At 41.1% G+C, this 13037-nt stretch overlaps 1 protein-coding gene across 4 annotated transcripts in view; it reads right to left on the bottom strand.

The window, feature by feature from the left end:
- Window positions 1–1089: 1089 nt before the first annotated feature.
- LOC127499295 (spectrin beta chain, non-erythrocytic 4-like) overlaps window positions 1090–13037 on the bottom strand; it is a 92073-nt gene continuing 80125 nt past the window's right edge. For 3 of the 4 annotated variants that reach the window (XM_051869455.1, XM_051869454.1, XM_051869456.1), the window contains 8 exons: window positions 12803–12887; window positions 12516–12712; window positions 10937–11730; window positions 8643–8703; window positions 8307–8566; window positions 7262–7432; window positions 7124–7166; window positions 1090–4089 (listed from right to left, as the gene is read on the bottom strand). In XM_051869455.1, coding sequence (XP_051725415.1) covers window positions 3856–4089; window positions 7124–7166; window positions 7262–7432; window positions 8307–8566; window positions 8643–8703; window positions 10937–11730; window positions 12516–12712; window positions 12803–12887 — 1845 coding nt within the window. In that variant the 3' untranslated portion in view covers window positions 1090–3855. The remainder of the gene's footprint in view (window positions 4090–7123; window positions 7167–7261; window positions 7433–8306; window positions 8567–8642; window positions 8704–10936; window positions 11731–12515; window positions 12713–12802; window positions 12888–13037) is intronic. The other variant, XM_051869457.1, reaches the window with a different exon arrangement.

Raw genomic sequence — 13037 nt, 5'->3', positions numbered from 1 at the left:
ACAGTTGCCTATTTCTGTAACAATAATTCAAATGATCAAAGTAGTACTGGAATAAAAGTTTATAGTTCGAATTTGTCCACGTTACCGATCGAAAGAGAGTAAATCACGTTTTGAATCTTGACACTTCAATAGTTGTATCAATCACATCTTTACACCAGTAGTTGGCGACAAGTGACTGTTATTTGTCTTGAATATATTTGCCATCGAATCATTCATTCAAGAGATTCGTTTAAAACGCTGATTCATCCATTAATGAAACAAGTCTTTATGAGTGAGTCATTGAATCATTCATTCAAACTCATTAGATATTTATAATAGACTGCAATAATTAAAGGGTTAGTTCACCCAAAAATGAAAATAATGTCATTTATTACTCACCCTCATGTCGTTCTACACCCGTAAGACCTTTATTCATCTTCGGAACACAAATTAAGATATTTTTGATTAAATCCGATGGCTCAGTGAGGCATTCAAAGCAATGACATTTCCTCTCTCAAGATACATAAAGGTACTAAAAACTTATTTAAAACAGTTCATGTGAGTTCAGTGGTTCTACCTTAATATTATAAAGTGAGGAGAATACTTTTTGTGCGCCAAAAAAACAAAACAAAATAACGACTTGTCAACAATATAGCGATGGGCCGATTTCAAAACACTGCTTCGGAGCTTTACGAATCGAATCAGTGACTCGGAGCGCCAAAGTCACGTGATTTCAACAGTTTAGCCGTTTGATAGGAGATCCGAGTCACTGATTCGATTCGTAAAGCATCAAAATATCTTAATTTGTGTTCCGAAGATGAATGAAGGCCTTACGGGTGTAGAACGACATGAGGGTAAGTAATAAATGACAGTATTTTCATTTTTGGGTGAACTAACCCTTTAACATTTTGTTAGAACCTTTAGTAAATTACGTTTTTTTTTTTTTTTTTGTTGGGTTAGTGGACTATTCAGAATAGTGAACTTTATTTTAATAATAATAAAAAAGAATCACGATTCTCAATTTATCCAGAATCGTGCAGCTCTAACTTGTAGCAAGGTCTTTACACGGACATGAGGATGCCAATTACAGAACAAATGAAAAATGAGACGTTTGACATATCACAAGCTGTATTTATCAAGGAATTAACTGTACAGAGTCAGTCAGGATCTGAATTATACAGCATTCATTCATTCACTGTTTCCATGTGTATTAGTGTCACCCTTGTACAGTGGCTGTGAGTGAGAATGACAGTGGTTTCATCATGCACAGCAGTACCATTACAGGGACAATGTTATTCATGCAACCTGAATTGCCCAGTTTCCTTTCAATTTCTTTCCTTTGAGCTTTGGAGAAATAACCCCACTGATATTCAAAACTGATATTAAAACCCATAAAATGTTCTTATTTCACAGCAGAAAAAAAGAGCATTTTTTGTCTGTACAGAAGCGATTACAATTTGTACAGGTCATCGAGCTGCTGAGCTAAAACCAGTGGTGCTTAAGGGTCTGACACTACAGACAGGACAGGGGGAGTGAGATTCAGCTGTACCCACACATTTAAAGAAGATAAAAATACTACTACAAGGGTTCATCTGCCAAAAAAAAAAAAAAAAAAACACATAACATGTGTGATACTTCATATATAAAAGTAATTAAAGAACTTCAAGAATATAGACAACACAATAAACCCCTAAAATATTAGAGCAGGAGCTGAAGTAGACAAATATTTACTGCTAGGGTTGTGCTTTCTGTTGAGTCAATGGTTCAGATCCAACATTTTCTAAACGTTTCCAAACCTTTAAACTTGTACATCTCAACTGATTCATGTCCATCAATTCATATGTGGTAGAAGCAGCAGATATAAATGTGTGTATGAATGAGAGTGTGAGTCGAGGGTATTAGAGCAGAATTTTCGCAAGATATCTATAAATAAGTAGCTGAATGAATGCATTTTGTAGTAATGCTCGTCCCAGACCCTCAAGCACCAATCCTCTGCTCACAATAGCACTGTGCAATGGGGCAGTAATTTAGTGCAAAGGAAAAGTTGCATAAATTTTCTACTTGCAAGTGTATACATTATTTCCATTCGCCACCACGTTGGATACTTTATCTGCATACCCTCTGCCTGTATAAGTTATTCTATTGCATAAAAATAGGATTTTTTTGTACCAAAAATTAGACTTGGAGACAAAACCAAGGGCATCAAAGGAAGAGAAATACAGACCCAGACACAGAAAACTCTTTAGATATATACAGTATACAATACTTTGAGATTGTATAGAGAAATGAGAGCTGACAATTGTATATTTCAAAGCAGGGACATTACAAAAGCATTTGCATGATGCTGTGTTCAGATAAAGGAACAAACATGAACTTGCAGAGAGAAAACAACTTGTTGATTGAACAAAACTTCTCCTCCCTCTGGTTTACATTTCTAGGACCATTGCTTCTAACATTATTTAGCCTTTTTTACATTTAAAGGACCACAGCTGACAGACTTTAGGACAATGAGGCACAAATATGATACCTGAAACCATTCCGTTTCCATTTAACATACTATGACATTTTAACCCTGTATGTTGCATGAAAAATCAGCTCATTTTCAACTGCAGTTTGTGCATGTGTATTGATGGACCTCAAAAGAACAAAATTAGATTTGTGTCATCATTTGTCTAAAGCATATACCACTTTTCTTGCAATATACCTTGCATTTTTGCTAGCTATGGGCTTTCTATACTATTACCTGCAGAACTACACAATTCAAAGACGTATTTCACCCGGTTTCTGCCAATCAGGAAAGACAGTCACATAATAACATCTACATGGCATTCAGTTGTTATCTAACAAACATACATCACCATTTAAACGCCTGCATCCATTCAGTCCTCAGTGCAATGCTTGGAAATAATGTCGAGAGAAACATAATTTGTAGTTAAACTAAATAAGCTTCTGGAGTTTTACAAAACAATCAAGTTCTGTGCTTGGAAGACTTTTGAGGATAAATAAAAGGATGTAAACCCGATCTCGCGTTCAGAATAGCTTGATGACGGATGCAATGGGTACATGCAGAGACACATACACAACTGATTTGGTCGTTATAAGAGCAAATGAACTCACACTCAACATTTAATGCATAATATGAGATTAATGATTGAGACTTGTACGAAACCAACAAACCCTAGAAATCAGATCTGAGAATACACACTCACAGCAGATGAGCTGCTTCTCTTTATTTGAAACAAACCGTTCTTCATTTGAAAGTTAAACCTTGTAGGCATGCTCTGATATGTCATATGGCGTTCAAACATGTGGTCTACAAAGTGGCAAGACGAGAATCAAAATCGTGTGGAAGAGCCAATGAATACAAATCAACACATTAATAGTATAAAAGAGCAAAACAACTTACAAATAAACAGACAAAACATGCTCTTCAGAAAAAAGACCAACCTTGAGAAAGAATTTGGCATATTTCCATTCTCTTCAGCGTGAGATTGTATAGAACTGATGTCGAGACGTACAATATACAAAGAGAGAGACGGGTACACATACATATGGGTCATCGTTTTCACATACGGATTAGAAAATAATCTTCATGAGCTACTTTACTATAACATCTTTCTCTTTTATCCTCCATTTGCCTATGCTATCAGCTCTTTGGCCCATATGGAGCTCCTGAATTGTCTTAGTCCTCGGCAGCCACTAGAGGGCGCTCACTGACACATGAGCTCCGTGCACCTCCGCGCTGCCTGATTCCATACTCAGCTGGACAGCAAGACATAAAGGGAGTTCACAGTGGCGCCTTCGTTTCCTGATTCCGTCAGAGCACTTTCCAGGATTTCCGAAGTCCTGGCTCCTGTCTTGCTGTTATCGGGTGCCTCATTTCTTCTTGCCCGTCTTTTTCTCAGGCTTTTCACCCTTGTCTGAACGCACCGATCCCCCGTCGGCTCGGTCTGACTTTTCGCCTCTTTCCGAACCGCCTGCCCTGCTGCCATCCCTGCGCGTTCCCTCGTCAGTAGATGAGGTAGTTGGATGGGTCTGCCCCCGTTTGGCAATCTCTTCATGCTCGCTTATACTGGCGGTTATACTTGTGATCCAGATTTTCAGATCCTCCTGCAGGCCAAAGAGAGATTGAAGAACATGTTTTCATGCAAAAATGTTTGCTTAATCAATTGAACGAGTTACACGCAGAACCCGAGACCTCCATAGAAAGCTTGGGAGATTTCTGTAGAATTGGAACAGATGTCATTCACAAAGTTCTACACATCCCTCAAATCTCTTGCGTTTTTCTTTATTAAATATTTTGTTGAATTTGATTTCTGCTTTCAATAAGTGTGTAGTCCCTGCAACTGAAAGCAGCTTAGGGTGGAAACTGGTTTTACATGGATTCCAACTGGTCCAAGCTTGTCACTCATAGGCCCTGTTTACACCTGGTATTAAGATGTGTTTTGTTCGATCGGATCACAAGTGGACGACTCTAAATACAGGTGTAAACAGGGTCTAAAACGTTTTGAGCTTGTCCACTTTCGACCACTTCCAGAGGTAGTCGAAAATGCATTCGATCGGATTGCTTTCGTAGTGGAAACGCTCATGTGGTCGAACAGCCACAAAAGACCACCTACTGACCTAATGCGTAAACATTATGGAAAGCACGCTAGCCAGACGGGATTTAAACTTTGTCGGCTGAAGACCCAAGTTTAGTTTGAAGACGAAAAACCAAAGCACAATGTTTTCTCACCATTCCTGATTTCTAACATGCACTCACTGTGTTTGGCGTGATCTTGCGGCAATTAGAGCAGAAATGAAAGCTGCTGCTCTCCGTATGTTTTTCCATCATCTCTGGTCACGTTCATATGTAAATTATTTGAGCTTATTTTGTCTATTAGATCGAAAGATCGGAAAAAGCCCATACATTTACCCACCCATAGACCCTCCTCTTGAAGAAATCAGGACAGAAGTGGTTGAAAGTTGAAAAAAAGAGACAGATTAAAACTCCAGGTGTAAACGGATATGTGTCTCCTTCGCCTACTTGTGATCCGATTGACCAAAACGCATCTTAAGCCACGTTTCCACCACAGGAACTTTCCCCAGGAACTAGGGACTTTGTGGTGGTACTCTGTGTGTTTCGACCGCAGGGACCAGGGTCTAAATGAAGTTCTGGGTAAAAATTTACCCCTCAGAAAGTCCCTGCTCGCAAGGTAGTACTTTTTCAAAGTTCAGGAACTTTCGGGGGTGGGACCTGGGCACTGAACATGCTGATTGGTTGAGTTTATGCAGCATTTTGATTGGTTGACTCCACGCAGCATTTTATTTCAACAACCATTTTTAAAAGTCTGTTGCGGTGCGTGCAGTAAGAGTTGTTTGCTATTCGAATAAACACAGGAGTGTAAAAAATATGACCGACGGACCAACGACGAGCTTCATATATGTGGAGGATGAACAAATAGCCTTGTTTCCACTGAAATTACCCAGAACAATTTGTCCCAGGAACTTTTTTCCAGCAACTTTTTTTCCCCCAAACCTGTTGTTGTCTACGTTTCCATCGCGGTCTAAAGTACCGTGAAGATTAAGTCTGGTGACGTAGGACTGCACGCGAATTTCCATTTCCAGCTGGATTTCATCCTCCACATATAAGCTTAAAAAAGCCTGAACCTCGTCGTCAGTCCATCTGTCATATTTTTTAAACTCCATTGTTGATTCGAATAGCAAACAACTCTTACTGCACACACACCGCAACAGAGTTTTAAAAATGGTGGTTGAAATAAAATGCTGTGTGGAGTAGGGCTGGGCGATATGGCTGAAAACTGTATCACGATATCAGTGTTTCATATCGGTCGATATCGATAATTATTGATATTTTTTATGACCCATTTAAAATAAGGACCAGGAGAAAAATATATTACATTTAAACATTTTTATTTTAAACTTAACCTTCCTCTGATCATAATCCCCTCAGTTATTAAGACAGAAATGTCAACAACCATGGAAAACTCAAATAATTAAAATGTTGTGCGGTGTTGCAGCTACAGATGTTGTTGGTTGAATACGGCTGTGCTCCAAAGGGTGAGCGCAGCTAAGGTGGTACATCAAGTTCGTGGTATTACCAGTCTTGACGGGGACGACGGTCTTGCATAATTTGCAGACGACATTGGTCTGACTACGGTCAGACTTATAATATCCAAAAAACTGCCATACTGGCGAGCTGACTTTTCCTGTTTTATTTACAATTTCCTCGCTCGCTGCGGCACTCATTTTCTGCTTATCAGTCGCCGGTTACTGAAGAGGAATCCAGCAGACCAGCACGAGACAACGATATGGCGCAACCAAACATGATACTGTTACATGATTGGCTGTTAGCATGTCACTCCCTACGTTGCTAGGTTACCAGAGAGCGAGTGCCTTTGTTAATGCAACCAAACTTGCTTCGCAACCTCTGTTTTCTTCCGACGAAGAATAAAAAAATATTGAACGTTTTATCGAACACATTTTTTATTGATATCGATCACGTGTCTATCGCGATACATATCGTTATCGTTTTATCGCCCAGCCCTAGTGTGGAGTCAACAATGTACCCCCCAAAAGTTCCTGAAATTTGAAAAAGTACTACCCCGCGAGTAGGTACTTTCTGAGGGGGAAATTTTTACCCAGAACTTCATTTAGACCCTGGTTCCTGTGGTCAAAACACACAGAGTACCACCCCAAAGTCCATAGTTCCTGGGGAAATTTGCCTAATCTTCACGGTACTTCAGACCGCGATGGAAATGCAGACAGCAACAGGTCTGGGTAAAAAAAAATTCCTGGGAAAAAAGTTCCTGGGACAAATTGTTCCAGGCAATTTCGGTGGAAACGCGGCTTTAATAGCAGGTGTAAACAGGGCCATAGTCATTAGCTTCTCCAAGCTGGACTACTGGCTACTGGTAGGTGGACTGGCTTGGCCAAGCTGGTTTAAGCTGGTAAACTACCTTAAAACAGCAACGGACCAGCTTCTACTCTATGCTCCAAAAGTCTACTTTGCAGAAAAGGCCTGCAGATCCCATCTAGGCCTGGTTATGACTTAATGTATTACCCACTTAAATACACAGATTTTGCCCCCCCCCCAAAAAAACAACAACATGTGAAACCAACTAGTATAAAAAAAGCAACTCACCTCATCTTTAGCATGGAACAGAAACTCACTTCCATCCTTAGTTCTAAAATTATAAAGCAAAATGAATGTTATGAAAAGTGAACACTACACACGTAGCCAATCTTTTTGGAAAAGCTAATAAAAAAGCCAATAAAGTACTTAAGCGTGAAGACATTCTTCTTCTTTTTGTAACCATTGTTGATATCACAGGCACAGCGGCTCAGGTTGATAAGCGGCTCGTTGTTGTAAGGTGTGGCGGTGTTCTTCGCGTCCTTATAGAAGCCTAGCTCACCTTTATTCAGCACACAGTACAGGTTCACCCAAGATCTGCTGTAATGTGGGAAAGAAAACAGAAGATTTGGCCATCAGAGCCCATCTGATACCATGTGCCAACTAGCTACTCACCTACTGAGTCTGGGATGACCAGCCCCAAGACCAAACTGCTGCAGAGATCATTACAAGACTTTTAGACATAGATAGGCAGACCATGGCTTACCTTTGTAGAGAGGGAGAAGAACAGGCATCGGCAAAGAGAGCACAAAAAAGAAGAGAGATTTTGGTTAATGACATATACTATGCTAGCAAAAAAATGGCTTCAGTGGACAGGCAAATTATGTGCACATACATGCTACAAAAGAACAGACAGCCATTCTTTTGAGTTCAGTAAACTCCTCAAAGCAATGAATTGTTTTGTGACTTGGGCTGCAGAGGCGGTGTATCCAGTCTTGTACAAAACGGCTGAATAAAGCTGTGAAGGGTGAAGGCTTCATACCTTGCTAGCCATGGCTTCAGAAACCCAGCATCTGTTGGTCTTCTGACACAGCATCATCCACCAACCAGATTTTAGATGTTACCATGCAAGTGGCAAGCAGTGCTAACAGCTAGCTATTTTCTGCCATTGCTGGATATGAAACTTGTAATCAGTAATGACAGCCAAACAGCTGCTCCTCAGTTTCATTTCTGGAAACATTTTAGGCTTGTAAAGCATTCAAGCATATCCCAGTTTGACTTGAATCTTGGTGAATGAAAATATGAGCTGCCTTGTAATAACAAATGTTAGTGCTCTCAGCATCAGTACACAATGCTAATAACAACATTAGCATAGCTTTGAATAACCAATCATACTGATTGGCATATTTGATTTAGCCATTTCCATGCTAATTCCATGCCATGTGCCCATCATTTTTATACCAGAAAACCCCACCTGTTTGAACTCTTCTTTTGGCCATCAATGTCTATTTTGCGGAAGAGGAATCCTTCATGCTGGGCCGTGTGGGTTGGTGGCAGGGGTACTGGTGGGCTGCTCTGGGCTGGCGCAGACCTCGAGCGTCGCGTTTCGCCAGCTGTTGTCTCCTTGGGTCGTGGTCTTCTTCTCGGTTTGGGTCTGTCGCGAGCCCGTGGCCGGTCAGGTCGAGAAGACTTCTCAGGAAGACCATTGGGTAGACGTGGAATCTCTCCTCGGGCCTGAAATATACAGCAATGTGCATGTGACATAAAATGTAGTTTAAAACAAAAGACAAACATTAGATTGTTCACACACCTGTGCTGCCTCTCTTTCCTGAAGCTGCTCCACAATCTCAGCTAGCGTGGACCTTTTTTCCCTGCCAACAAAAAAAAGGGAAATTTGAGACCTGGAAAAGGTATTTTGCATAAATAGAGAAAGTGCTGCGTCAAAGCTTTAAAGTCAATACGGGAAGGCATTTACAATCCTTTTACTTCCTTAATGAGACAAGTGAAACAGGATGTTCAACAAGACAATGTACAACAGGAGGATTTTATCTATTGTGAATTGATTGGATTAAGAGAAATACACAGTCAATGAGTTATCACATGATTTAGGTATTTTTTAGGTATCTGTGAACCAGTGGCGTGCAGTGGTGTTCTGAAATGAGGAGGCAAATTTTTTATTTATTTATGAATCAATGTAAATTCATGTGCATTACTCTTAACGTTGACACATCTTCCTTGTTAAATGAACATTATTTTACATTACATCAAAAAAGAAAAAAAGAAACCAAATACAATTCTATTTTGTAATTTTACATTAACAATGTATTGTAATAAATGTTCTATTTATCAAAACCAAGTCAATTTCATCAAGTTAGTGTTTTAAGCATTTCTACATTCATTCCAAAATAATAACTAAAGGCAATAATAATTTAAACAATATATTTTATTTGTGTATTGATGTTTTTCTTTTTAATAGTTAACTTAGGCTATTTTGGATCATCAGTCATGCTCTGTAAACACCGTCTGTCACAGACACAAATTGTATTTTTAATTTCACCACGCTGATTGCACTAAAAAACCCCGCAGTCATCTTGTTTTCAGTCCATTTCAAGTTTGATTTTGATGTGACATAAAGCGGTGATATCTAACTGGGTGATCTGTTTACTTACTTTTCAATTAGTCTTCCCATTGACGCCATCATTTGTTCATTCAAACTGACGCGCGGAACGTGCACGTAAACAAGAGGCGGGATTTATCGCACAAACCAATCATAACCAATTACATCCAATCATAGCGCGATGGAGACGTTGCCTCCTCTCATGTGACTTTCCCCCATTCCTTCTCAATTACCCCCCACAAAACCCACCGCACACCAGGGGACTGATGGTTTTCTATGAGAGCAAAAGGAGGCATGACTCCTGCTGTAACTTTACCTGCGGGTGTCACTGTTGGGCAGTGTTCCTTAAGAAATACGAGTGACTTGCGCTCTTTTTAATGTCATAATTTGTAATATTTGTGTTGTTTTATATGTAATATGGATTATTTTCTCATCCTACTTTTTTATTCCTGGTGCACTCGGAGGAAACGCCCCTGCTGCGAACTGACTTAGTGACCAGCATGTGGAAGCCTAAAGGTGAAGTTCACCCTCAACAGAATCTCGACATGTCACTATTATAATACTTCTTTTTTTAAATCAAATCTTAGCGTTATCACTGCTATAACTTTGTTTCAATAAGGATAACTGGAATTAAATGACTTCTTTTTACTATTGGCAAGATTTTAGAAAGGCTAAGTAGAAGGGGTGAGACAGTTAGCTCACGAGACGAGACAACGAGATTGAGTTCACGAGAATCGTTTTTTTTACCAAGAAGAAATCTAGAAAAATAGTCTGCCGGTGCATTTGAAATATTTTAACTAATCATCTTGTAATGAATGACATTTCAGATCTACTTTCTGAGTATGAATTATCATATGCAGTAAAAGACAACAATATCCAAGCACTGTAAAAGGTTTTGCCACAAAGTCATCTGACGGGGTATTGAAATCGTGTTTGAATGCACGCTCGCATTTTACTTTCACTTTCACATTTTACTTTCACTTTCACGATTGCGTGTACTCTGTGAATCGGGAGCGGTAGTGCTGAGCATGCATTCTACAAGATCAGACATTTGTCAGACACTTGGGCTCTGTTGTGCAACGAATCCTCCGCCATGGTTTTGTCAGTCATCTCGTCACTTACTCTCATCACATGGTTAGTGTACTCTGATTCCTGGTGCACTACATACGACTCTGCCACTCGTGTTGGATGAGCTGGATGGAATTGTAGCGACCATTATCCAACTGAATTAAATGGTTTTTATTTCTATAAAAAGCAAAATGACAGTGGAGGCGTAATGTAAATGTAGCGGTGTCATATTCTATCCTAAATTCATGGCAATATCGCGAGACAGCTTTTCCCCTCAACAAGAAATCTCGTTACATCCCTACCAAGTAGCCTAAACTGGTTTGATTTGGCTAATAATGGGTAAGATTAATAGTCGGTGCATCCAAGGTGATGCTGAAAAGGGACGCTGTTTCTAAGGTGGTTTGTTTGCTTTCACTCACCCGCCACCAGAGCGTCTGTCCGACTGCTCCCTGGCCTCATGCTCACTGCTCTCCTGTCTTTCCAGTCTATGTCTGTCCCTACGCCGCACCTCATGACCCTCCTGTTCACTAGATGTCTGCCTCTCCAGCCTCCTCTCTGCCCTCTCAGCTCGTTCCCTCCACACCTCCTGAGGCAGCTCGTCCCTCCGTGCTTGAATCAGCTGCTCGGTAGATAGTTGTCTCTCCAACCGCGACTCCCTCGGTGGGGGATGCTGCTCCACGAGAAGCTCAGAGCGACTGCTCCCGCTCCCTCCCACCACGCTGTTTAGCCGCTCCCTTCCTCCGCCCGGCTCCTGAAGCACCACCTCTGCCATCACGTTCTCATGATACCGCTCCCTCTCTCTCTCCAGTAGGGGGTGGACCACCTCATGGATGTGTTCGATCTTCTGATGTGAGGTTTGAGCTTTGAATTCAGCTCGCAATTGGGTGACCTTATGCTCCATAGCAGTGCCCAGTCCTGCAGCCACACCAACAATCCCAGCATTCCTGGCTTCCTGAAGGCGATAAGTAGCAGCTCCATTCATGATGGGAGTGTAGTTGGCCACAGTAGAACCAAGTCTGCGGGCCACAGAAGAGGGAGAGGGCTGAGGGGTGATGCGCTCCAACCGGGCCTCACCCTGCTCATAAATGGTCTGTCTTATGATGGAGGAAGGGCTACTGCGAGCAGGAGAAGAGTCTTGAGGGTCCAAGAAAACTTTCCGTCCCAACAAAGGAGTTGGGGGAAGCTTACTCTGCTCTGCTTTTATCTTCTCTACCTAAACCATTAAACGAAAAATTTGTTATATGCCCACAATTGCATTCTGTAAAATAATTGTAAAAAAAGGACATTGTTATACACATAATTAATCTCTTAGTAAAATTTTGAGTTTCAGTAGGTAGACTATCAATGCATTTAAACCAGGGCTGGGCAAACTCGGTCCTGGAGGGCTACTGTCCTGCAGACTTTTGCTCCAACCCTAATCAAACACGCCTGAAACAGCTAATCAATGTGTTTAATATTACTAGAAGGCTGCAGTCAGGTGAGTTATTATAAGGGTTGGAGCTAAACTCTGCAGGACAGTGGCCCTCCAGGACTGAGTTTGCCCGTCCCTGGTTTAAACTATGTTCAAATTAACATTTTGTTAAGGTTTTTGACTTATAAAAATTGTTTAAGTTGAAAGTGACTGCCAACTTCTCTTGCCTGACCACCGGAATATCATGTTAAAAAACAAAATGGCAGTCGCCTCATCAGTCAAAGGTAGTTAGGTACACATACTGTTTGATATTGGTAAATTTTCTAAAGCTGTGTGGATCTATTTTGTTGTTATGAATTTTGGCCAGGGGTATCCAATCCTGCTCCCGCAGGGCCATTATTCTTGGAGTTCAGCTCCAATCCTAATCAAAAACACCTGAACCAGCTAATCAAGATCATCAGGATTACTCAAAACTTCTAGCCAAGCGTGTTTGGCCAGATTGGAGCTAAACTCAGCAAGACATTGGCCCTCCAGGAGCAGAATTGGACGCCCCTGCCCCTTGGGTTTAGTTGGCTGGTCGCTGTTACCGTGGTAAGACGACGTAAAGAGCTGAAGCGCTCTTCCCATGTGGCAGCAGCTTTGCGGAAGGCTTCGTGTCGGCGAATCAGCTGCTCAACCTCATCCACACTGCCGCCTAGTTCATTACTACTTATGAAAGGTTCCTGAGCAGTGAGCCAGGCCTCTGCTACTACCGCTTCCTGAGCAAACTGATGCACCTCCAACACTGAGAAGACGCAGAAAGAGAGTGAGATGTTGGAAAGCGCATGAAACTGATTACATGATGTTTGATCTCTATTAGTCTCATTTCACTAACTTTGCTGCAACTCTTCCCAGTGTCTGTCCCATTTCTCAGTCAGTTCTTGCTGCTTGGCCAAAACCTTCTCCAGCTTTTCTTTGATCTGAAACATTCAACAATACCATCGTCAGGTACCGACAGAAGACAGCTTGAAATATCATGCAGTCATTCATCATCTCTTAGGCTGGAAACATCCCTTACACAAGTACACCAACGCAGAAACAAACGGTTGGCCAATGCACTACATACTCGA

The sequence above is a fragment of the Ctenopharyngodon idella genome, chromosome 18 (assembly GCF_019924925.1).
Source record: "Ctenopharyngodon idella isolate HZGC_01 chromosome 18, HZGC01, whole genome shotgun sequence".
Classification (NCBI taxonomy): domain Eukaryota; kingdom Metazoa; phylum Chordata; class Actinopteri; order Cypriniformes; family Xenocyprididae; genus Ctenopharyngodon; species Ctenopharyngodon idella.
This window is presented reverse-complemented; position numbering and strand designations above follow the sequence as displayed.